The 24,546-nt window shown below is 55.9% G+C and overlaps 7 protein-coding genes across 7 annotated transcripts; 3 read left to right on the forward strand and 4 right to left on the reverse strand.

The window, feature by feature from the left end:
* Positions 1-77: 77 nt before the first annotated feature.
* Positions 78-1,145, reverse strand: C8A04DRAFT_40472 (F-actin-capping protein subunit beta; the record flags this gene model as incomplete). The annotated part of the gene is made up of 4 exons (XM_062784956.1): positions 78-472; positions 542-751; positions 782-1,026; positions 1,114-1,145. The coding sequence occupies 4 exons, from the start codon at positions 1,143-1,145 to the stop codon at positions 78-80; spliced, it is 882 nt and encodes a 293-aa protein (XP_062633101.1).
* A 453-nt stretch (positions 1,146-1,598) lies between these two features.
* On the forward strand, positions 1,599-3,773 carry C8A04DRAFT_32755 (3d43dae4-ad10-4eef-9cd3-8be79fb6c13a; the record flags this gene model as incomplete). Its single annotated transcript, XM_062782211.1, has 3 exons — positions 1,599-1,692; positions 1,751-2,200; positions 2,260-3,773. 3 exons carry the CDS (start codon positions 1,599-1,601, stop codon positions 3,771-3,773), a joined length of 2,058 nt encoding a protein of 685 aa, XP_062633102.1.
* Positions 3,774-4,850: 1,077 nt separating this feature from the next.
* Positions 4,851-9,217, reverse strand: C8A04DRAFT_32756 (putative cytosolic iron-sulfur protein assembly protein 1; the record flags this gene model as incomplete). Its single annotated transcript, XM_062782212.1, has 2 exons — positions 4,851-9,062; positions 9,206-9,217. 2 exons carry the CDS (start codon positions 9,215-9,217, stop codon positions 4,851-4,853), a joined length of 4,224 nt encoding a protein of 1,407 aa, XP_062633103.1.
* A 1,662-nt stretch (positions 9,218-10,879) lies between these two features.
* C8A04DRAFT_15586 (SUR7/PalI family-domain-containing protein) lies at positions 10,880-11,890 on the reverse strand (the record flags this gene model as incomplete). The annotated part of the gene is made up of 1 exon (XM_062778542.1): positions 10,880-11,890. One exon carries the CDS (start codon positions 11,888-11,890, stop codon positions 10,880-10,882), a length of 1,011 nt encoding a protein of 336 aa, XP_062633104.1.
* Positions 11,891-17,414: 5,524 nt separating this feature from the next.
* On the forward strand, positions 17,415-19,131 carry C8A04DRAFT_15590 (uncharacterized protein; the record flags this gene model as incomplete). The annotated part of the gene is made up of 3 exons (XM_062778545.1): positions 17,415-18,830; positions 18,891-19,043; positions 19,102-19,131. 3 exons carry the CDS (start codon positions 17,415-17,417, stop codon positions 19,129-19,131), a joined length of 1,599 nt encoding a protein of 532 aa, XP_062633105.1.
* A 2,137-nt stretch (positions 19,132-21,268) lies between these two features.
* On the reverse strand, positions 21,269-22,682 carry C8A04DRAFT_40477 (sphingolipid long chain base-responsive protein PIL1; the record flags this gene model as incomplete). Its single annotated transcript, XM_062784957.1, has 4 exons — positions 21,269-22,014; positions 22,099-22,282; positions 22,343-22,537; positions 22,626-22,682. 4 exons carry the CDS (start codon positions 22,680-22,682, stop codon positions 21,269-21,271), a joined length of 1,182 nt encoding a protein of 393 aa, XP_062633106.1.
* A 458-nt stretch (positions 22,683-23,140) lies between these two features.
* On the forward strand, positions 23,141-24,057 carry C8A04DRAFT_40478 (uncharacterized protein; the record flags this gene model as incomplete). The annotated part of the gene is made up of 2 exons (XM_062784958.1): positions 23,141-23,311; positions 23,386-24,057. 2 exons carry the CDS (start codon positions 23,141-23,143, stop codon positions 24,055-24,057), a joined length of 843 nt encoding a protein of 280 aa, XP_062633107.1.
* Between the last annotated feature and the right edge of the window lie 489 nt (positions 24,058-24,546).

Genomic DNA, 24,546 nt, shown 5'->3' on the forward strand with positions numbered 1-24,546 from the left:
TAGCAATAGATGGGTACGAGGAGGAACAGAAAAACGGGCTCATATTTCATGTCTATTCTCTTTCCCCTCGCTCCGGATCACCTCCGCATACTCCCAATCAGCTCCCGCTGAGTATCACGCTCACGCTGGCCATCACTCAAGCTACCCAGACTGCGCAGGTCACCAACGACGTCCTTGGCCTTGCCAAAATAGACCTCCTGCAGCAGGTTGCGCATCTTGAGTTCCATGTCCTCGACGAGGCGGCCAATGTTGGCGATGTGGCTCTCGTCGTTCTCGACGGGCAGGTCCGACTCGACCTGGCGTGTCATGTTGCCGCTGAGGTCGACCTCGCCGAGCGCGGCGCCCTTGGTGGCGAGGGTGAGGATCACGGTGGAGGTCAGGCGGTAGTTGGAGGTGCGGCCGCGCTCGCTGGCTTCGAAGACGTGGATGGAGTCCCAGACGCCGGAGGAGGCGCTGTCGTTTTGGGGGGAGGCTAGTATTTGTGTTAGCCAATCCAATCTCCGTTATACAATAGGGGAGGGAGAGAAAAAAGAAAACTCACACTTCTTCAACAACACCACACCCGCAAACCCATCATCCAGATTCCACAAATACACCGAACTCACCCCCCCCTCATAATACAAATCCCGATACACATCAAACGCCTCATTAGCCTTCACCTCCATCTTCCTCACCCTCTCTCCCGGCACCCCCCCTTCCCCAGCGCCCTCATTACTCCCCCCAGGCCCAACACCACCCACCCCAGCACCCCCTTCCCCTTCAGCACTCCCACCCCCCGCACCACTCCCAGATCCGCCCTGATCATCAAGAGGCGGATCAAACTGGTTGCTCCAGGGGCTGCGGTAGCTGTCGCCGTCGCGGTTGTAGTCGCAGAGCAGGTAGTCGCGGCCAGATTGTTTGCAGCGGCGGACGGTGAGGGGCTGGTCGACGGAGGAGAGGAGGTCTTCGGTGAGTTCGGGGGCGAGGGCGATGATGTTGTTGAGGTGCTCGCCGGTTTGTTTGGGGTTCAGGCGGCGGAGGAGGTCGCTGGGCGAGTGGTTGTTAGAAGGGGACCGAGAGCTCTGGGGAGATTGGATTGGGGGATAGGGGGACCAAGGGAGAAGGGGAGCTTACAGCGCCGAGTCGAAGGGGTCTGGGCTAGCCATGTTTGCGCGTGACCTCGCTTGGTGTCTGCTGACGCTTGTTGTTCTAGGTCAATTCGCTGGTCGGAAATGCCCGAAATATTCCAAGGCCGAGGCTGTTTGTCGTCGGTGTTTGGTCGGTTTGGGCTGATGTTTGGCGTCGCGGGGTGCTTGCCTTGCTGCACGGGAGCTTGCGCTGTGCTGTGGGGTCCAGATTTGGCGGGGTCTGAGGCTCGTGCGTTTCATTGCAGGGGTAGTGTGACAGGGGTCATGGAAGGTCTGGTGGAGCTGACGAGTGGGTCCCGCCCGGGACGGGAATGCCCCGTCATCTTTCAGGCCTGGTTTCGTCTGAAACTCTTGAACGCGGTCTTCGTCCTGCATCAACATTAAATTGACCATTGATACGTGCCGGTTCACAGAGATACAGGTTGATCCGGGACATCTAATGGGGATTTGATTGTATTTTGAGACTGCATCATGGCGCCGCCAAAGAATGCGCAGGTCGGCGTAAAAGCAGCGTCGACTCCGTCGAGAGACGGAGCAAATGGAAGCTTGGGGATATGGTTGTTAGGTAAGTATGAGAATGGGATTTTTTAAGACATGACATTGATACGATGCTAACGGTCCAGACACCCTCCTCGCTCTCTCAATACCCGCTCTCATCCTCGTCTACCTTGTCGTGGCCCCCCACACCAAAGTCGAGGAGTCCTTCAACATCCAGGCCACCCACGATATCCTCGCATATGGAACACCAACATCCGACATCTACAACCGCCTCTCGTCCACCTATGACCACTTCGACTTCCCCGGGGCCGTGCCGCGCACCTTTGTTGGCGCCGTCCTGCTCGCCGGGTTCGCAGACCCCATCGTGGCCCTGGTCGGCTTCCAGCATGCCCAGCTTGTCGTGCGCGCCCTCCTCGGCCTTTTCAACGCCGGCTGTCTGCTCTATTTCGCGCGCAACCTCCGACGTGCGTACGGGCCGGGGCCAGCGAGGTGGTATCTTCTTCTCCAGGCCAGCCAGTTTCATGTGCTGTTCTATGCCTCGCGCACTCTGCCGAACATGTTTGCCTTTGGACTGAGTGCGTTGCCCCTGAGATGTCTTGGTCTTGATACACTTTGATTTACTAACTCTTCTCAGCAACCCTCGCCTTCGCCTTCCTCGTCCCCCACCCCACCAACCCCGGGCGCGCCGCTCCCCGCCAGCGCATGGCCATCACCACCCTCGTCTTCGCCGCGGTCATCTTCCGTTCCGAAGTCGCCTTGCTGCTCATCGCCACGACCCTGCACCAGATCCTCGTCCCCTGCCTCGACCTCCAGCGCGTGGTCTTCCCGTTCACCGTATCCTTCATCATCGCCCTCGCCATCTCGGTGCCCATCGACAGCTACTTCTGGCAGCCCGCTTCCGGCCTGATCTGGCCTGAACTCGCAGCCTTCCACTTCAACGTCGTCGGCGGCCATGCTACCGAGTGGGGCATCGAACCGTGGTGGTGGTATTTCAAATCTGCCCTGCCGCGTCTGTTGCTCAACCCGGTCGTGTTCGCTGGGCTGTTGCCGTACGCCCTCTGGTGGCCGTGGCAAACCCCGGGCGTGTCCCGGGCCGCGAGCCGACTAGTGACGCCCTCTGTGTTGTTCGTCGCGCTGTTCTCGTTCCAGCCGCACAAAGAAGCGCGGTTTGTGCTGTACGCTGTACCCCCCCTGACGGCCGCGGCCGCATTGGGGGCCAACCAACTGTGGCGAAACGCCCAGCTTAGCCTCACGGGCCACGACGAAAAGGAGAAGAAGAAACCTAGCAAGGGTATCACGGCCGCGCTATCCCCGCTCGCGGCCCTCGTGGTTATCCTATCCATCCTCGCCTCCATCGCCGCCAGCGGAGCCAAGCTCGCCCTCAGCGCGCTCAACTACCCAGGCGGCGAAGCCCTCACCCACGTCCGCGACATTGTCCAGCCGGGCCGGGAAGCCACCACCCCCTACCAACACGGCGATATTGTCTCCGTCCACGCCGACGTCCTCGCTTGCATGACCGGCGTGACCCTCTTCCACACCGGCTCCCACCCAGCTGATCTCCGTCTACGCCTTCCAGGTCTCGAAACATCAGACCAAACCACTACCGAGGACAAACCCACCACTATCAAAATCCACAACACCAACACCAACACCAACACCAACACCAACAACCCCACCCCCTCTAACGACTCCCACGGCCCTCCCGCAATCTACCTCGACAAAACTGAAGACCCCACCGTCCTCGCCGACCCCGTCTTCTGGTCCCAATTCGATTACCTCCTCCTCCACGACCCGGCATCCACGCTTCCCAGCGGCCAGAACCAGGCAGCAGGTGTATGGGAGACTGTCGGGGTTGTACAGGGGTATGCTGGGGTGGAGGTCTTGCGGCCGGAATCCACGCCGGCCTCAGACTCTGGTGAAGCGGGCAAGGGCGATGGGGGCGATAAGGATGAGAACTCACCTCCTGTCGTCGGTCTGGGGAAATGTGTCGCGGAGTGGAAAGATTGGGCAAGGAAATACACGGGGGGCTGGTGGGTTGGTCCGCGGATGGTGGATCAGATATATATTCTGCGGAGGGTTCATGGTCTGGAGCAGGATAGTGAGGGGGGTGATGGGAGTGGGAAGGGGATTGCCGTGGAGAGTAGTTGAGGAGGGGGGTGGACTATAATATGATGTTTGTTTTGTAGTGAAGACAAGATGTGCTGCTATATGACGGGTGGATATACATGGAGAAGAGGGGAAAAAGAGGGCAGTGATTATTTGGGTGTTTGGGAGTTGGGGACTGCAATGTAATTTGTGGAGTCTGGACCGTTATCTGTAAGGTAGTTATTCCTCTTGGATCAAAATCGTCACTTGGGATGTGTTGTACATATATCAGTCTTCGGTGTTTATATCCTAGGTTTTGTGATTATCTTGAGTGTTTTATCAGGGGATATATGACCACCCTGCGTGTTTACAAGATATCAAGGAGGTAGGTACATGTAACAGGGAACATTACGCCATCCCTACCTTCCAATGTGTTGTTATTGCGTTTATATACGAATGATGGGTAATGGGGTGGGCCACTTTGGGTGATCACCAAAACGCCACTCCTTCCCCCATCCTAGGTACCTACTTACACCACACCATATAAGCCCGTTTTCCCTTCGCACTGTCACCAGCTCCTCCCAATCCGCCAAACACCCAATGTGTTTGGCACAGCGGCATTGGGAGGAGCACCCCACGCCAATTCCGTCGTAAATCGAAGTGGCTCCGGGTTCGATTCCCCGGGCCAGCGAAGAAAAGGCCTTCCCTTCCAGGTGGTGGGCTTTTCGTAACTACCGACCGCTATCCCTTCGGATGGGGATAGGGTTCGGTGGTGAGCTTTTTGGATGGGTTTCTTTTCTTTTTTTTCCCTTTCTCTTGTTGTACTTGTCATCATGGGTTGCATGGTTATTAAAGGAGGGATTGGCAATGCCCAGTTGGGATGGAATGGGTGAATGTATGTACATGTATCCATGTTTTTCTCATCTGCCTTCTCATGGCAAGTTTCCCTGAAATAAACAACAACAGCTCCTGTGTAAGTAAAGCTAGCAAACCGTCTTCCATACTCCATCCAGTGCCAATTCTTTCTTAAATTTTATTTGTACCCCTTTCCTTTCCACAGCCCACTTAGCCCAATTCCTCTCACATATCTTTCCTACCTCATCGATATCCTTCCTCTCATACTACCTAACTAAGATCCACTCATATGTCCCCCTCAACATTCCAAACCTCAACCCCCACACCCCCCACCATCAACTTCCCTGGTGCAATCCTCTCGAGACAGCCCGCGTCGGCTACAGCGCTGTACCGGTTTTGCAGTAGTTGTATTTGCACTCCTCGTCCGGTGTTGTTGTTTGCATGCTGCAGCACCCGCCACAGCTTCACCCGCTGGTCGTTGCTGGCTGTGGTGATTTCGAGGTGGGTTTCTGCCCCTGTTTCTGTTTCTGTTTCTGGGTCTGTTTCTGCTTCTCCTCCCAAATCAGATCCAGACCCCCCGGACCCATAACCAAGCCGTGGTGCCGCGCGCACAACAGTAAGAGAAACCCCCGTGATGCCTGCAGCATGTGCGTCGCGAACACGATACCGACCGACAACCGCATACCCCCCTTTCACACTGCCGGATTCCTCTTTTTCTTCCCCTTCTGTTCTCTGCACCACAGAAGAAGACGAGGGCCGGAACACCAACTCAACCAACCCAAGCGCATTATCATCCCCCCCCGTAGCAATCACCCACCTCAATGCCCCTCCAGCCACCGCCCGAGTAGACCGCGTCACGGCCAAGTCGAGACTTTTGATACTACTCTGGTGTAGGCGGACGACCAGCGCGAGGTGGAATTTTGCTGCTTCTTCTTCTTCTTCCTCCCCTTTTTCTGTTTCCCCTTGTTCTGTTCCCCTCTCTGTTCCCACCGCCCCCCTAGGACCAAAACCGGCCCTCCACACAGCCACATGCCCATCCGTAAACGCCGTCAGGGCATGTATCTCTCTTCCTGCACCTGCGCTGTCCACTCGTAGATGGCGGACCTGTGTGGGACAGGCGCCTGTGTACCGGCCGACTGCGAGGCGTTGGAAGAGGGGTGGTTTTTTCTGGTGGGTGCTAGTACTGTTGGAGGAGGGCGTGCTGGTTGTGGAGGCGGAGGAGGTGGTGGGTTTGGTAGTGGTGTCCTCGACAGGAGGACGGTACACATAACTCCGGATGCTGGAATCCGACAGGACCATGGTTATGAGCAGGGCTGGACTCTCCGTCTTCCCTTCTATGTCCTTGTCGTTCTTGTCATCTCCGCAAGCATCATCATCATGCCACGCGGCAACATCAAAATCGACAACCCGCAAATCACAGTCAGCGCTGCGGTCGTCCCAGACAGCCTCACGCATCACGGCCAGGGGGTCGTAGGAGTCAGACCCCAAGCGCGAGAGACGCCAGAGGAAGAGCTCTTCGCTGCCTGCGCTGCTGAGTAGGTAAGAGGGGGTGTTTCTTGTGTTTCTCGAACGTGTGTTTGTTGAGGGTGGGTTTCTCGGAGATAAAGAGGAGGAGTCGGGAAAAGAAAAGAAGCGCAGGGCCTGAATACCAGCCGAGTGGCCTTGGAGAATGGCGAGCGGGACCAATTCGCTTGAGGAAGAGGAGGAGGATGCATCCTGTTTCCAGATCCGGATCGTGGTATCCTCTGCCGCTGTCGCTACCAACACTTCTTTCTCTTCCTCTCTCTCCCCTCGACCCCTAGAAACCGACCCAGCCCCAGACTTAGACTCCGACTCCGCGACCCAACTCCCAGCAACAGCCTTAATCTCCCTCCCATGCCCCCCGGTCTTTACCACGCTCTCCTGCACGCTTCCCTGAGACACCACCCTGAGTGTCCCAGCCTGGGAGAACACAAACCGGGTCTGGCCTGGATCTGACGCGCGCGAGACGGTGGCAAAGGGCCGGTGGGCGCCGCCGCAGGGAACGCGTGAGAGAACGGTGCGGGTGGTGTCGTTGTAGGTTAGGAAGTGCGGGCCGTGGAAGCCGTGGAGGATGAGCTGGCTTTTGTGTTTCTTTTCTTGGTTGTTGTCTGGGGGGTTGTGGGAATCTTGAGGGAGAGGCCGGGTGAAGAAGGCAGATTCGAGGGTGTTGAGGGGTGGTGCGATTTCGTGCAAGAGGTGCAGGGTGCTGCTGTCGACATCAAGAGAGTAAATCCGGCACTTGCCATCGCGGCAGGTGGTGAGAAACAGCAACGACCCCCCCTCTGGGACCCCAGGGATCGGGACAATCGCGGTGACGGCGTCCTTAGTCTTGCCATCCCTGCGCGAGGCCTGCGGGTCGTAGTGGCCCGCCGTCGTATCGCCGCGCGCGTAGACCGTTAGGGCGCCCGTCCGCGATCCCGTGAGGAGCGTACCTCGGCAGAGAAGGGCCGAGGTCATGATGTACTGCCGGGGCAACTTGATTGTGTCCGAATCGATCGAGGCCGTGCTGGTGGACGGGTTGAAGTGTAGAAAGACGGCGTGGTCCCATCCTAGCATGTTTAGGACTACCTCCCACGGTTGTCTTTGGTTTTGGGGGTGTCCGTAGTCCGCCGGCGCAAGGAGCAGGATGTCGGAGATCTTGGTCCCGAGACTGGCTACCTCACGCACTTGCCCTCTCTCGGCCCCGTGCTCATACACATACACCCTGCCGGTCGCGCTGCCGAGGACAAGCGTGTCCTTAGCCGGGCTCTTGATGACGTTGTATGACCGGAGGTCCGCCACAATGGCCTCGGGCACCGGGACTTCCTCCCAGACAAGCGGCGCGCCCATAGTCGCCAGGAACAGCCGCCCTGCAGCCGTCGCGGCCAGGACCGAGTCCGATAGGAAGGCGTACCGCTGGAACGACTCTTTTGTCTTTTTCCTGGCCCCCTCTCCGGGACTATTCCCCGAAATGCTCTGGAGAACGTCGTCCAGAGTCAGGCTGAGATCCAAGTCTTCGTACATCGTCGCAGTATCCCTTGGCCCAGCCCGCCCCGACACCACAATTTTGCCATCCGCACCGCCCGACGCAGCCAGCGGCTCGTTGTCCTCCCTCCACAGCACCGTCGCCGACCAGATGTTCTTCCCGCCGTGGCACGTACTCGCCGCGCCGGGCCTCAGTTGCCCTCGCATCCTCTCTGCCCCTTTCTTTTCTTTTTCACCCAACTCTGTTGAACCTCCGTCCAACTCCAACTCCAGCTCCCACCTCTGCCGCGAGCAGTCCTCCCCAAACGAGTACAACTCCACCGTCTGCCCGCCCGATCGCGGTGGCCCCCGCCCAAACTTGACATGCCAGATCCGCGACACATGACCCATCGCCACAGCCACACACCGCGAGGTCCCTTTGTCGTCTCCATCCCCTTTTATCTCTGCGTTATCAAGAACATGCCCAACCCCAGCATCATCCCCACCAAACCCCGTCTCCCTGGCCCCATCCAATCCAGCCTGAAACGAAGATTCTCTCGCTGACTCCCGCTCCGTGATATCCCACACCCGCACCGTCCGATCATCACTGCAGGTCGCCAACAACCGCACCGTCTCTTCTTTCCTCTCCCCATCCAAGCCGGTACCTGCTACAGGCAGTACCATCTCAGGCGAGATACTCACCCCGAAAATCGACCCTTCATGGCCTGTCAGAACGTAGAGGACTTCATACCGTTCCCTCCCACGCTCATTACCGCCGTCGAGACCAGGAATAAAGTACTTCCACACGGCAATCTCTCCAAATACCGTGCCGGCCGCAACCAGCAGCGTCGAAGGGTCGAGAAGCGCCAGGTTGGCCGAGTAGAGGATCGGTCGGGAGGGGGAGGTTACCGGGCCGAAGGTTAGTGTCTGCCCCCTATCCGGTTGTTGCTGCTGCTCTGGGTCCCCCGAGTACCAGAAGGAAAAGGGCAGGATCCCATTGTGCGCTGTGACTAGCGCGCCGGAGAGCTGCTGTGTGTCCTCCTCGGACTGGGATTGAGACTGCTCATGGTAAAGAATCCCGTCGTAGATCCAGTCCGGCGCGTGGTATTCCACCGGGCTGAGTACCTCCTTTCCCTCTGCCGCTTCAACATCCTCCCGCTGCTCCCCACTCAAAACACCCTCAATAAGACCTAGCACATCCCCCGCCGGGAGCACAGCAACCGACTGACCGCCCCATACCAACACCGGGCATCCACGCCCTGACTCCGATCCAGAAGACGCCTCATAAACATAAATCCCATGCACAGCCTGCGCCTCAAACACCTTGATCTTTCCAACTAACCGTGACGGTCCCGCTGCTGGCGATACGTCGTACACCTTGAGCCAGGTATCTTCCCCTGCGAGGAGCAGTATCCGGTCTTTGTCATCCTGGGATGAGAGACCGTAAAAGGCGAGTGCGGTAACTGGGCTGAGGCCGTAGCTGTGTGATAGGGTAGACGGTATTTGGGCGGGCGTCCGGGTGACGGCCTGGCTCTGGGGGGTGTTAGTTTTTTTCCTCGTCCGTGAGCGAGGGTTACTTGTGAGTGAAAATGAGGGTGAGTGTGAGTGTGAAGGTGAGGGGTTGTTGTCGAGTTTTCGAATGGGGGTTTGGATCGGGGGTGAGAAACGGGACATACCGGTTGAGCCATTTGGCCGGTTGTGTATATATTACTGTTAACAAACGTGAAAATAAATTTCCCTCCCTTTTATTCACATCGTCATGAGGTGTTGTCTCGGCGTGGTTATCGAGTTCAAATTTCGAGTCATGGCTTCCTATTTTGGAAGTTGTGCATATACCCTAACCCCAACCCTAACCCGGCCATAACCCTGATGCGCCCCCTCCGAGGCGTCCGGAGCGCCTCAACACCAAGCCCAAAGTCATGATATCCGTGGACATCGACTCCAAGTTTGTCATATTCTACACACACACTAGTGCCTTGAATTGTCAAACTACACTTGTGTAATATCAGCTCTTACGGACACAAATTCCAGGTTTCAGGTCCACCTGGCCTGGCCTGGCCTTTGGTCAGAATCAGAACCAGGATTTCGATCTCGACCTCGACCTCGACCACCCCGGCTGTATCGTACACCCAGCCAACGGGCTTACGAATTCTCATCCAACCTTGATCTCTACAAGATCTACACGCTTTGACCAGTTCCCAAACTAGGAAAACATACTTCGCTGGTGCACGTTCTTCGCACCGGTGAATCAGTTAAATTACCTCCGCAGAAACCTCGACCGGCAGTTCCAATAACTTTCTACTCTCTATCCACACTATCCACAGCTCACACACAAAACGTAGCCTCACTGACCACTCCTTCTCAAACAACGGTAGATCTACCCGTACATAGTATAGACCAAGTGTATGCAACCTCCCGGTCCAGCCCGGCAGCATCGCAACCTCGGAGTGCCACCCTCCCCCTCGTTTCAACCCCTGTTGTTTGCTTGTTCGCTTTTTTTCCCCGCCTCCTCCCCGCCATACGGCTGCATCTATCCGTCCATCTATCCGTCCGTCCATCCGCTCGTACATACATACATGCCCACGGCGGTGTGCGCGGCAGGAGGAAAATTAAAGCCCATCGGGGATGGATGGGCGGGCAAGAGACAGGGGAGTATGAAGGAGAGGGGGGTATCAATACCTACTTTAAACCTGCAAGCAAGGCCCTGCAAATTACATGTCCGTTCCGAGGTGGGGATGTACATTACATGTACTACGTGCCATTCTCATGAATACCGGCCCCGGCGTCGTGCGGCGAGTAGTGTACGACTGGCGGGACGGCGGGATGGTGAGCCGAGGATATGTACAGTCGAGGGTATGTACAGTCGGGCGTTAAACCCGTGCCGTGCCGTGGGGGAGGTTGTCCATCCTATTGCTGCTGATAAGTGGTAGTTGGAGGAGTTAAGAGTTAGAGAGACGTATGACAAACAGGAACACAAACTGCAAAGATTTGGAACAGTGATAGATAATCATGAAAAAGGTGTATTTCATCAACCCGGTCAGGGTATCATATCATAGCGCTCGTTGAGGGAATATCTCTCTCCTTCACCCGGGCGTCTTCTCCCCATCCATCTATCTGTTGGCCGCTCTAAAACCCCGAGGACCGACCGACCACCCTTCCCATTCCCGAATCGTCTCGGGTCCGGAATAATAAGAAAAGATCCCTTCCAAACGCCAAACTAATGCAAGCTGGAAAGAGATCGCATAAGGAAAAAAAGTAATAAAAGAAAAATCCCCCCCAACTGACATCGAATTCCACAGAGATTCACGCCTCTCATCCCAGACCACTCCTCCTGTTAGACTTCCATCCCCTTACACACGCGCATGCGAGTACGGCTCATAAGCCCCACCGCTCTGCCCACCATACGCCTGACGCGGGTACTCCTGGCCATACGCACCGTTATATCCACCGGGCTCGCTGAGCCGGCTGTACCCAGCGCCACCGGCCGCACCACCCATAAACTTCTCCGACTCAGCACCGCGGTTCCGGTGCGACCGCGAGTGATGATCCGGCTTGCAGCAGCAGATAGTAAACATCCAGAACAGACCCGCCGCCAGCGCAAACGCCACGGCCAACCAAATAGCCGCGAGGAAGCGAGTGTTTAGCGAACCATGCACGCCATAGATCTCGGCGGAGGCCTCGACCGCGCCGACGATGATGACTGAGGTGGCGGTAGCCAGACCCGCGGCAGCGCCGGTAGCGATGACAGCGAAGCCGGCGACGAGCCAGGTGACGCAGGAGAAAGCCCGGGAGCAGTTAGCGAAGAGGCCGAAGAGCAGTTCGACGCCGAGGGCGACGTAGGCGATGATGAAGACGACCTGGGTCCACTTGGAGACGTTGACAAAGGCGCGCACGGCGTCGGTGATCTCCTTGGGCATGGTGACGTTGAAGCCGTTCGGGGTGACGAGGCTGTAGTCGCGGCCGTCGGTCAAGTTGAGCTCGTTGGCGGCCCAGTCGAAGCGGGAGCCCGTGCAGTCGTGGGTGCCGTTCTCGGCGGTGTAGCAGAAGTTCCAGACGTTGACGTCGTAAATGTCGTAGAGGCCCAGGTCCTTGGCGGTGATGTTGGTGCTGCCGGCCTGCACTTGGCGTTTGGTGATGCCGAGCCCGGACAGGTCGACATTGGTGATGTCCGGCAATCCTTCGCCCTTGAGGATGCTTGATACTGAGTTTTGCGAGAGCTGGAGGTCGGTCACGTTGACGCGGAACATGTACAGCGACTTGTCTGCGATGCCGGCCAGACCTGCTACGAGCATTGCTGCCAGTGCGGCCAGCGTCAGCAGGAATGGCACCAGCACGCACACGAACCGCCCAAAGTTCGCCATCGTATCGGTTGTTTTTTGTTGTCCCTTAAATTATTTTCGGGTCGCTCTTAGTTGTGGTAGTTTCCGGTAGTTTCAAGGATATCGAGAGGCAATTGGGTGTTGTCGCTCGAACACTTTTTGTTGTCGGCTACCGAGAAAGTGGGGTGACGTAAGTCGGTAGTGCAGGGTGTTGCAAAGAGGCTCCGAGTGTTTCAGCGAGTGAGGCGAAGCAAGAGTGCCACAACAAACTCTTTTGGAATTAAAAACCCAAGAGCCCGACGATGGGAGGAGAGGTGAATAGATAGGAAACGAATAACAAAGGGAGGCACAGAAAAAAAACGGCCGAGGAGGGTTGTAAGATAAATAGCGGCCCACGGCCAGAGAGGCAAATGCCCAAAACAAACCGACTCTGACCCGCTGCTGACGGGTTGGCAGGGCTGGTTGCAGGGTCGCTGGGCACAAGAGGGCTGTGTTTTCGGCCGACAAGTGGCGCAGTTGGCACCAACCCCTGCGAGTGACGGTGCGGGACCCACTTCCCGACCCAGCAACTTTCCATTCCGCTGCTTCGAAAGCTGGAAGGGACGAGGGGCAGAGCCCCACTCTCTACTGTTCGCTGTTGATGGAATGGAGGGGCTTGAGGGAAAATGCTCAACGTGAGCCAGGCTGCTGTCTAAAACCCCGGCCAGGCCTCCAAAAAGCCAAGCCCAAGCGAGCCAAGCATTTTTCCCGATGCCCCAGCCTGCAACAACGCGTGGCCCATGGAGCGCAGCGCAGCACCCGGACCCCGGAATCAAAGACACCCGCACTTCACCTCACTCATCGCTGTGGCTGCTGGCATCAGCATTTTACTCAAAACGGACAAAACCTCGCATCCCAGAACTCCATCTAGTTGTCGGGACAGACACGACAAGATTGCAGATCGGCAAAAGGGGCAGACCGAGCATCACAGCATTTGCACTGCGAGCTTTTTGCTAGATTCGGCTTTGCTGTGATTCTCATGCTGCACTGCTGCACTGCTGCCCACAACCCGCAGCCTTTCCAACCAACGGCCGACCCAACTTGCATGGTCGGCTCGGCCCCAGGTTGATTATTTGCCCTAGCCTCCCAGCATCACCTCCCTTCCCAAGCAGGAGGTGGTATTCTGAGCGCACGCCATAGCTTCAGAAATGCAGTTGGGGAGATTACCCGAGAGACAGCTTTGCCCGTCTCCCGCCCTCAGCACAGTACACTTACATGTAGCCGGTCTTTTCTCTGGCCTGTTTTGGCCGATGGCCAGAAAAGGTAACCACCACGGAAACAAAACAAAATCCTCTAACTTTTTCCCACTCACTTTTTCCATACATATTCGCTACATCGGCGTATCGGCGCCCAACCCCTAATATAAATCCCCGAGCGGTTCAAAACCGGAAATCAAACAAAGACGGAAAAATAAACATAAAGAGTAATTATGTCGAAAGTGCCCGATCAGAGTTGGAACTCGCAAATCAGGCAGGTTCCTGCTTTCAACGCAGATCCTAGAGGGGAACAAAAAGTTGGGCAGATCCTTTCCCATGGTGGCAGCTTATTGGCGTTGCAGAATCTCAAACACCCCACTAGATGAGGTCGTAACTGGAGCTGCCAGCCACAGCAACGCGTCTTTGTTGTTGATTTTCCTGTTATCATTCTTTGAGCATTATCTCCGTCCTGTTGTCGGGCTGATATTGCGGGGCCTGGCTTGCTCGCATGAGCGAAGCGTCGGGCAACAAGCGGTGGGCCTTCCTTCCAATTGGCTTCGTTCCGACAATCGGGAGACGAGCCCACACAAACCTCTTCCTCTCTTCCACCGTGGCTGGCGAGCTGACGACTCCAATGGCTGTGTCTGTCTCGTGGCTGGCACTTCGTACAAGAGACCGGTTCCGGATCTCTGTCTTTCTGTCTCCCGAACTGTCCAATGACAAAATCACAAGGGATTGGCAAAATTCAATGCGATCTCGCACCGTTTACGAACCTTGAAAGAACGGGCTCCGTGTTCTATCGGTCGACGATGTCGCTTGCTTGTTAGTGTGCGCAGTGTGTGCCAATATGCGCAGTGTGGGTGGTGCCAATATGCGCATCTTCCCGTGCCCCTTCACATTGTAGCCCCAGAATTGGCTTGAAACTCCCTTGGTGTACAGTCCGTACTCAGCAAACACTGTGAAAATTGCGGATGAGAGCCTCCCGTGCTTCTGAATAGTGGATTCCACTGGTGTTTGTGGCGGGTTGGACATTTGACGATTCTGGTGGCTGGCAAGCTGGGCCACGTCGTGGTGCGCCAGAGAGGCAGAGTTCTAAATTTGGAAGTCTGCCTGGTCCGATTCCACACATTTGCAGAGAGTGGCGTGTGGCGTCGGGCAGTGGGAGAGGAGGTGGGGGCACTCGTCTTTTGGGCCCCGGGTGGTGAGCTGAGCGGCCTTGGCGACCCCGGCCTCCACCAAGTCCGCCCGGATCCGCAACCAGAATGGCCGACTCCGGCTTCGGGCCCGGTCGCCCACGTTTGGCGGTCCGAATCACGGTCTTGGGTCGCCCGGCCGGCCGGTCTTGCTCCTTTGGACAACACCAATGGCCCCAATTGCTCGTGAAGTAATTATGATAATTATGATGCCCACTTCAAAACTAAGAGCGAGAAAATGAAGCAAAAAAGGTGACACACCTCATTCTTCTTCCGGATACGGATTATTGGGCGGTCATTGTCGTCCCTTCGTGCCACGAAGTTATCGTCGTTTATTTTCCGGGTGCGCTGGCGACTTGTCGTTCGGCAGGCCGGATCAGCGTGGGACGCCGGTTTGATCAGGCCGACCAACCCACGATCCCGCCGTGCCGACTCGTTTGTCCCCCCACCGAGCAACCCCAAAGCCCCCAACAAACCTTGTGTGTGTCGTTCGCTGCTGCTGCACTTGTACCAATCCGGAACCGACACCAGCAAATCGGGGGATGAAACACCGAATCACCGGCCCGTCTGGCGAAATCTCTTCGTTTCTTCGACAGATCCTTTTCTGGGCACCACACCGCTTCCAAAAAAGACAACTGGGGGTCGGTCATGTGGCCAAACAGCTGTCGCATGGGGAGAAGGAATGGGGAAACATCTGGGCCAAAATGCAGAAAACCCGGAGACCCTTGCCGGCCCCCCTGGCGAACTGCGAATGAACTCATATCAACGACACAGTGATTTCTCAAAATCCCCGCCAGGTGAGAGCGGGAGAGGAAAGGATGAGAGTCGCATCGCATTACGCTGGCTAGTGGCCTTCCGTGTGGTTCGAAACCCGTCGCTGATCGGCTGCATTCCTGCGCGACAGCTTTGCTTCGAGTTTGATGAGTGTGCTGCGTACTGCGTATGAATGTATGTATTTTGAATGCGAGCCATATCAAGATCTGGACGAAACAGAAATGAAAGTCGGAGATGCGCGATCTAGAGTGTTGGGGAGAGTCCGGGTCCGTGTTCCGGGAATCAAGAGTTTGTTCCAACTCCCACACATCCACAGCAGGACCAAGCCGGACGCTGTCTCGTCTCACCTGGTGCATAGGGCCCGTGGAACCCTGGAAGGGATGGAGGCCAAGCAAGAGCTGAACCATGGAATGAGCCCCCCAACCTTGAAAGCGTAATGCCAATTCTTTTCGTTCCTTTTCTCTGTGTTTCTTTTTCCTTTCCGTGGTCTTGGTGTCTTACCCACGGCGTCGCCAAGTCTCGTGGGTGTCGCGCTCATAGAAATACTCGTAGCAATATCCACGACCCGCTCCTGTGTCGTTATCCGCGAGGAGATGCAACGGCGCGATGGTTTTGAGTTAGCCCGGCTCAATGTTAGTTAGCTTAAGGCTCTTTCTAGCCGCCCACGAGACGGGATCCGACGCCTGCCTCTCAACCGGTGCGCATGGCAGGTGCAGTCCCGCGGATGGACCGCTCTGGACGTCGCAGGCTCCGCAAGTCAGTGCAAGGCACGCCTGAGGATGCGGGGCTGCGCTAGCCCCGGAAGGGTGCCCTGCAGTGCGCAACCGCCTCGACTCCAGCAGGAGATGAGGCACGTGCTGCCAGCAAAGCCACCGATTGTCGAAAGCTCTCCTGCCGTCCCGTCGTCACCTCATGTTGCTATTTTGTTGTGTTTCCTACCTACCACCTTCCTCGCATTTCTTACCATTTGAGACGCACTGCCCGCCCGTTCTTTCCTCATCACGTCGTTGGGCTCCAGCTGCCCCTTAGGTTGCGAAACGAGATTGTCCCGCGAGTTCACACCCCTGGCCGACTCCCCTGTCACTTGTTAGGATCCCCGGTAGCTTAGCGCAATCAGAACCCCCCGCCATTCTTGGAGCACCTTCCGCAGCCGATGACGACGGTTCTCTCTGAACGACTTTTTTCTCTTGAGCAAGTCCAACCTTGCACACCGAAAACCTTTTTGACAACCACCTGCAAAGTGACGGGACCCTTTTACCTATCCATCGCTCGGGAAATCGACAATTGTTGTTTGCATCTCTAGATTACACGCGCACGCTCACGGTCCCCTCGTCCTGGTTTTTATCCCGTTCGACGGTAGAGCCCCCAGCCCCTAACCCGCCTTGAGACCTGGTTCCCTGGCCGCTCGTGGCAATCGAATCCCTAGTGGCGATCCCGCAGCTGCGGCGAACTGCGCGCGTCTGTCTGACCGACCACTCACCCGATTTCTCCTTCTACATCTCGCCTACATACTTGCCCGTCTTGTCGTCGTCCCTCGCGATCCCAAACTCCGTTCCTCCTCCCTTTTTCGCCCCGATAAATAGCGGGACCCGACCGAACCGAGCCGCGCTATCCCATCCAAGCCGCTTAGGCCAACACCAAAGGAATCCATTGTCGTGCTTGGCGTGATAACTCTTGGTTATTTCCTCCTTCCTTCTTATCGGCCGCCGAGCGAATGTAGGTTTTTCTCCCCACGGCATTGTCTCTTGTGCACTCCCCACATTTATCCTTTTTGCTCTTTACATGCGCCCCTCTCCCTCCTCAGTATTACCCGGAGGCTATTGATTTTCTACTTCCCCCCCGGTTTAAATCTCGTCGCGTGGTCCTTCGGTTGCGCGCAGCGTCCCGTTCCGTCCACGCAGCTGACATCATCGAAACCCGCAAAGTTTTACAACGCCGGCCTCCAACAGCCCCCGACACCGACCTCGCGCTTAGTTCTTAACCCCCTCCCTCCGATCGACCTTGGCCCGCCCGTCCGCCCGATAATTCCGAAAGGTATCCGCGGCGCGCCCCGGCGTCCATATCTCCGACCACTAATCTCGCTATTCACCTTGCGCGCAGTCGCAAATCTTTGAAAACGGAACAATCACCGGGACGTTGGTCTTCTACCGCCATCGCCCTGCTTTCCGATCTCGAGCGTTTCTACCACCCTCCCTAATACATAGGGGACACCAAACAAACAAATTTCTTCCAGACGGGTGCAGCGGTAGGCTGTGTGGGTATTCAAAGGCAACCCTGCCGGTACCACAAACCTGACACGCGCGCACCGTCCAACCCCTTGACTTCTCCATAGCAGAGTTATCGCATCTCTGACCCCGAGAAACCATGGGCAACCAGAATTCCAAGGATGCCAGCGCCGGCTCCAAGGGCACCGGAAGCGGCGACGACGCGCTGCAGTCGTACCCCTCCTTCAGCCGCTCGGACACCAGGGACTCGTCGCGCTCGTTCCGCTCGCTCCGATCCAAAATCCCAGGCTCCGGAAAGACAGACAGCCCCAGGGGCTCGACTATCCTGTCGAACGGCGATTCCTCCTTAGAGAGATCCGACGTGGGTTCGCCCACGCCGGGGAAGAATGGGAGATCTCCGCATGGCCGCGGCAACCGCTCTGATTCTCTTCCTAGCCCGAGTTCACCTTCCTCACCCGATGCTGCCGGAGTAGGGTCCCCGCTTTCCGAGGAGATCCCGCCGCCATCCCCTATCCAGTCGCAATCCATGAAGGTGGGAACACATGACGTCGCGGCCGCTCAAGCGAGCGGAGAGGTCGATCAGGTCTCCGACCAGCCGCCCTCTGGCTCGGCGGGTGCGGATCTGGCTGCACAACAGCCTGGGCAGAGTATTTTGGTCAAGCGCGGGGATACCGCGATTCCGGTGTATGACAGTTATACGCAGGGCTCCTCCAAGGACGAGAATGGAACAGGAATCGCCATGAACGACATCCAGGATATCGACCTCGATGACTTCATCAAACGCCTGTTGGATGCGGCTTACGCTGGAAAGGTCACGAAGAGCGTGTGCCTGAAGAATGCCGAGATCACCGCCATCTGCCATCGCGCCCGCGAAGTTCTGTTGTCTCAGCCGGCGCTGCTTGAGCTGGACGCTCCGGTCAAGATCGTCGGCGACGTTCACGGTCAATACACGGATCTGATCCGCATGTTTGAGATGTGTGGGTTCCCGCCCAAGTCCAACTACTTGTTCCTCGGCGACTACGTGGACCGCGGCAAGCAATCGCTCGAGACGATCCTGCTGCTGCTCTGCTACAAGCTCAAGTACCCCGAGAACTTCTTCCTCCTTCGTGGCAATCACGAGTGTGCCAATGTCACCCGAGTGTACGGCTTCTACGACGAATGCAAGCGGAGGTGCAACGTCAAGGTGTGGAAGACCTTCATCGATACGTTCAACTGCCTGCCCATCGCCGCCATTGTGGCCGGCAAGATTTTTTGCGTTCACGGTGGCCTATCACCGGCGCTCAGCCACATGGACGACATCCGAAACATTGCGCGGCCGACGGATGTCCCCGACTATGGCCTTCTCAACGATTTGCTCTGGTCTGATCCAGCCGATATGGAGCAGGATTGGGAGGCCAACGAGCGAGGCGTTAGTTATTGCTTCGGGAAGAAGGTCATTACGGACTTCCTGGCGGCCAACGACTTCGACCTGGTCTGCCGGGCTCACATGGTGGTGGAGGATGGTTACGAGTTTTTCACGGACCGTGTCTTGGTCACCGTATTCAGCGCACCGAACGTGAGTTTCTGTCGATCCCGGGTTGGGCTTTTTCGTGTAGGGTAAACTAACCGATTCTAGTACTGCGGAGAGTTTGATAACTGGGGCGCTGTCATGTCCGTGTCAACCGAGCTCCTGTGCAGCTTCGAGCTGCTCAAGCCCTTGGATTCAAACGCCCTCAAGCACCACATCAAGAAGGGCAGGAACAAGCGAGCCCAGATGCTTAACAGCCCAGTATGTTTTCCCGACTATAAAAGTGCGCCTAAGAAAAGTACTGACCCATTTCTTTTAGCCTGCTGGGTTGTACCCCCAAAGCGTTTGAGCCATCAATGATGGTAGGGGGCGAAGTACTTTCGCGATGCATTGACTTATTCATGTTGGGAAAGACGAGGTTATACCGCCGACTAAACGACCCTACGCGAGCCGAGTCGAAGGACAGATGCGGCGGTGCCACGAAGAACACGGACAAACGGACTGATGGGCCGGCCAAAAACACGGGTCCCCGGAATCACACGAGCGTCAACCGGCGCGGCACGAGTCATATACCCAGCGATACCCGGCGTTAGCGCCGCGGCGTCAAAGAAGATGGCTGAGAATGGAACAGAGCAGCAAATTCGCGGATGGGCCGAGACGGGTGACGGCGAGATCGATCTCCACTCCTTTGATCACGACAACTAATCCTCGGGTGCCTTTAACTGGGCACCCTTTGCTAGCGCTTGCTATCACGGCGGACATATTGCATTTATTTGGGACAAGGGCGAGGGGGTACATACGTTATCCTCCGGCGGGTTCTGGGGGGCAGTTTGAGAAATCGAACCGAGCCCTCGGAGCAGCTGTTGCAGATGGATGGATCCCGGGCCGTGCCGAACACGGGAACGGACGGACGGGAAGCAGGGGGTCGGACACAAAGGGGAAGAAGCTCTGGAAAACGGGCTGCCAAACGTATGCATGTACCAGCCGTGTGTGGCGGGATTGTTGCATTAGCACCAGCAAGCCAGCATATGCATGCATACTCATGTCACCCTGCTTCTTGGCCTGGCTACCTTTCGGTTGTTGGGCGGATGCCACGGACGGATACCACGGATGCTATGGATTGGTTTAATGAAATAAAATACCCCTGGGTTCTTTTTGAGAGTTCGGACCGGGTTTTGGGGGTCAGGAGAGGGGTCCGTAGTCTGTAGCGTACGTTAATATAAAGGGATTGTTTTGCGATTTGCGGCGTGTGTGTGCTGCCGTGATAGTGTGTCTACTATATAGATGGTGTTTTCTTCCTGTCGTGATTGGTTACACTAGCGTTGTGGCCTCAGGGATATGGATTCCAGCAATGTTAAACTGGCTTATGAGCCTGATATTGCCAAGTTTCCGTGACGCGAGTATGTACATACGTACAAATACGCCCAACGTCCTCCAACGCCGGGAGACTCCAACCTCATAGGTGCCCAAACTAGCACAGCAAGACCAATTCTATATTCTATGCCACACACACGCAAGGAGCAACGGCATACGCACGGAACGTTTCAGATATTAATCTCTCTTTTCTCTTTTTCTCTTGCCCTCGTGGAAAAAGAAAGCTGAATAGAAAAACAAAGACAGAAAAAAGACCGCGGACAAACCGTTAACTACACGGATAGAGACGTCAAGTTCAAGATCTGATACAGATGTATATACCTACCTATCTACCTACCTGCCAATTTACGTACTCTGTCAAACATCTTCGCGATCTTTATCTTGTTCGGGTCCTGGGAAAAATAGCCCTTCGCTGCGCTGCGTTGTAGTGTTTAGTTGTTGTTTTGTTGCTTGGGAGGTTTAGCCCCCTTTCTTGCAAAGCAGGAATGTAATGTAGTCAATAGTGTGGTCGGTCATACTGTTATACACAATGCAACCCGGTTCCGTTTCCTATCGTCATCGTCTTGCAGGCCGGGTAAATATCGTCTCGAAGTATAAAAGGGAGTCCATTTCCTGCAGAGATAGACAGTGGTCTTTTGTGCCAGCTTGTCAAAATGTAGTAGAGGATGTAGAGGTGGTAAAGGCGACGCAAAGGCGACGTAGATGAGGTAGGTAAATGCAAAGTACAGTCTAACCCACCACACCCGCCAGTTATCACCATTCATGATCGGTTAAAAATGTATTTCCTGACTGAACGATGTTCCTATTGTGTGCCGAAAAACACCATCCCAGTTTTACACACAAGTCTCTATCTCTCAAAAAAGTAAAATTACCCATCCGAAACCTCATCAAGCCCTTATTTCTCCTTGCTCTTTCGCTTGTGCCTGTACCGTAAACCAACTAGCCAACCAACCAGGAAATCCCCAAAGAACCTCCCCCAAACCAGAAACAACTAACCGACCCCTCTACAGCCAAGCCGAACCCGGCAAAACCAACACTCAAACCCCAATCATGGTCCTCCCCCTACCCCCCTCACTCCTCCAACTCCCTCCAGACCCAGCCCACGGCCACCCCTACGCCGCAACAACCGGGTCATGGTTCCGCCCGCGGTGCTCCCCGCCCCCATTCAAACTCGCATCCGTCCCCGCCACCGAATGGCTCAGCTCGTCATCCCCCCCCACGAGATGCCCCTTCTCATTCAACCCATGTTCTCCCACCTCCTCATCATCCTCGTCTTCCTCCTCATCCCCATCGACACCATACTCATGCTGGTGCTGATGCTGGTGATGACCAGCCGATACCCACGCGTCATGCAACGGCTGGTCCTGCGCCGATAGATCATGCCCCTGCCCCTGGATCAGATGTTGTCCTCCACCCTCGGAACGAGCCTTGATATTATTCCGTCTGCGCTGGGACAGCGTGCGCGAGCGGGTGGATAGCTTGGAGGACACGGCAGCGTTCTGCGTGACCCAATTGGTGAGGGCGTCCTCGCAGTCCTGGATGATGGCTTTGCTGGCCTCGTAGCCGTCGTAGGCCGGGCGGGTTTCGCCGGGGGTCACGGGGGTGTCGTCGATGAGCTCGAGGAGGTGTTTGCCGTAGCCGGCGATAATGGCGACTTTTTCCGAGTGCTCGCGCAGGGCGTCGAATTGGTAGGCGTAGGCGGCTTTGACCTTTTCGCGGGTGATGTTGGAGAGCTGGGCTTCGGCGACGAGGGACTCAGCTTCGGCGCGGACGAGTTCTTGCTCGAGGACGACGATTTTGGGGGAATTGGGCTCTTTGTATTTGAGTTGGGCGATTTGGTCGGTGATTTTTTGTTTTCCTGCCACGGATCATGATTAGCGATGTCCTTGAAGTGCCTTGTTTTGTGTTGAGAAAGGTGTAGTGAGAAGAGTATAATGCTTACTGTCGCGGCTGGGTTGGACCGACGCCTCAATGTTCCGGATGCTCTTCATCGTCACACGGTATTGGTCGTAGCGGTCGACATACTGGTCCTCGAGCTCGCCAATCTCGTACAGCAGCACCCCCAACTTGTCCGTGATATCCGACACATCCTCATCGCCGGCCTCGCCCCATTGTGACAGTTGGTGCTGCCGTGTGTTAGCCTTTCAAGTCCGAAAGAAGGGATAGGAGTAAATAAAAAAACATACAGCAACCTCCATCCGCTCCTTTGCCACCAGCTCCAAGCTTCGCATCACATTCTTCTCCATCTTAACGAGCTGCGACAGCTTCTTAGCGAGGTCGGGCCCGAAAGCGCCGGCGGCATTTCGGCGGAGCGCATGGCCGAAGCCGCCGCGACCAAAGAGACGGCCGGATTTCGTGCTGGACGGCGGCGGCGGGGGGTTCTAAATGTCCAAGTCAGCAAAGCTCGAGAGGGCCCGGGGCAGCTCAGCTAGCCGGGTAGCGTTGCAGTCGTTTGATTTGAGACCGTACCTGAATCTGAGAAGCCGTAGGCGCCCTCGTGGAGCGCATAGAATATGTGCGATGCATGGCGACCGCGGTTAGGGGTGTTTGCGCAAGAGGTGGTGTTGGTTAAAAGAATTGGCAATCAATTATGGGAACTCTGTTGCCCAAACAAAACGGGACAAACAAATTGATGTTGCGCCTGTCAATTGCCCGCAGAAAGTATCAAAACTTTAGCGAAAAACCAATAGTCGCAAATCTGTCGCAAATCTGATAAGTAAACCTGTCGGACGATTTGAATCATGCACATGCGGTGGTGGAGGAGAGTGTGGCAGAATCAGACCAACGGGTCGGGCGGGAACTGGGTTTGTTTTCTGCAACAGTCCTCAAATGACGTCGCCGTGCAACCAGGGGATCGGCGGTCGCATGGTGGCACTGGGGCTTAGATTACAGACCGCAATCTGCCGGGCGGTCACGCCCTTGAAAGCCAGCCCATCCAGCTGCATATGGGTACCTAAACATCACATACCAAGCAGTCTTGCACAATGGAGGCCGAAGACGACGTTCATGTCGACCATGTTCCGTGCCCGCTCTCAGCTGCTATCAATTCCGAGCTTCAGCTCCTCAGGAAGCGACATCGTGGGCAGCCAGAATGCTACCGGCTCTCAACAGCTCGACTTGCCATGGCCCCACGCGAGCCGACGACAACACTCGTTGTAAGTTGTGGTACACATATTGCGGGACCTTATTCCCCATCGGCCCGTATTAATAGGATAACCGTTGGGTAAAGCACTTCTGGTTCCGCACCCGTTACGTCTCTGCGTCTGCTTGTCAGATTTCCCACCTGCATTCCCATGTCCTAGGACTCCGGATCTGCCCGTCGACGATGGCTCGCTTCTTCACATCCGCTTCCCAGCTCCTCCCCGCTTTTATCCGGTCTTGGGTCCAAGCTATTTTTCCGGAGTGGTTTCTTCCCGACCGTGCTGTACTCAAGATACAAAAACCCGGCGAAGACCAAGAAATCATGGATGAATATTTTGACACCGAAATCAAGGCGTATCGGTGGCTCAAGCCGCTACAGGGTGTTATTATACCCAAGTTTTACGGCCTGCTGCGCTACAACGGAACAAGGGCTATGTTGCTCGAGTACTTGAGGGGCGTCTCGCTATATTCTCCGGAGGCCGGAACTATGACCTTGGAGGAGCTGTCAAGTTTGCTACAGCCATGTTACCGAGCAATCGATGCCTTTGGTGTGCATCAGGATGACGCCAACTTGTTAAACTTTCAACTTGTGGAAGGTAAAATAAAGGTGCTGGATCTTGAGAGCGTCGTGTTTCTTTACTCCGCGGATCAAAGAGAATTTTTCATAGTGTCGAGTATTCACCACCTAGCCAGCCAGTATCTGTCGATGCGGGCACATTATTCGTTTCCGCATCGGCGTTATTTGGAAGCAGCGGCTTGATCCCTTGATGGTGAAGATCTCTAAGGTACCAGTAGACATTTACATACATCCATTGTCTCCTACATCTCTCAATATTCATAAACACATTGCACTGTCTTTGACGTATCTCGACATTTGAAAACCCAACTTCGAAACTCAACATTGGAATCTCAACTAGGTGGACAGTGGAAAGTGGACTTGGACCGTGCAGTACATAGTATTTATCGCACGGCGTTCCCTTATGTATGGCCCGTGCACGCCTGGATCCTTAGTGCTTGCACAGCCAAGAAATCGCGTCCCCTCCAGCACCGCGTCTCGGCTGCAACCGGAGGGTCACGGTGGCGATCGCAAGAACCCTCAGCGAAAGCTCACGCGAGCCATTAACGCGATACGATACGCGCAGCTTGCACTGGCCCGGTATGCATTCCGATAATCATCACTGACTAATTCGCGTGGTCTCGGTCTTGGAAGATTGCCCATCGAATTGGTTCTCTTTTCCCCCAACAAGCC

Source organism: Dichotomopilus funicola (assembly GCF_033296635.1).
Source record: "Dichotomopilus funicola strain CBS 141.50 unplaced genomic scaffold C8A04scaffold_98, whole genome shotgun sequence".
In the NCBI taxonomy this organism is placed as follows: domain Eukaryota; kingdom Fungi; phylum Ascomycota; class Sordariomycetes; order Sordariales; family Chaetomiaceae; genus Dichotomopilus; species Dichotomopilus funicola.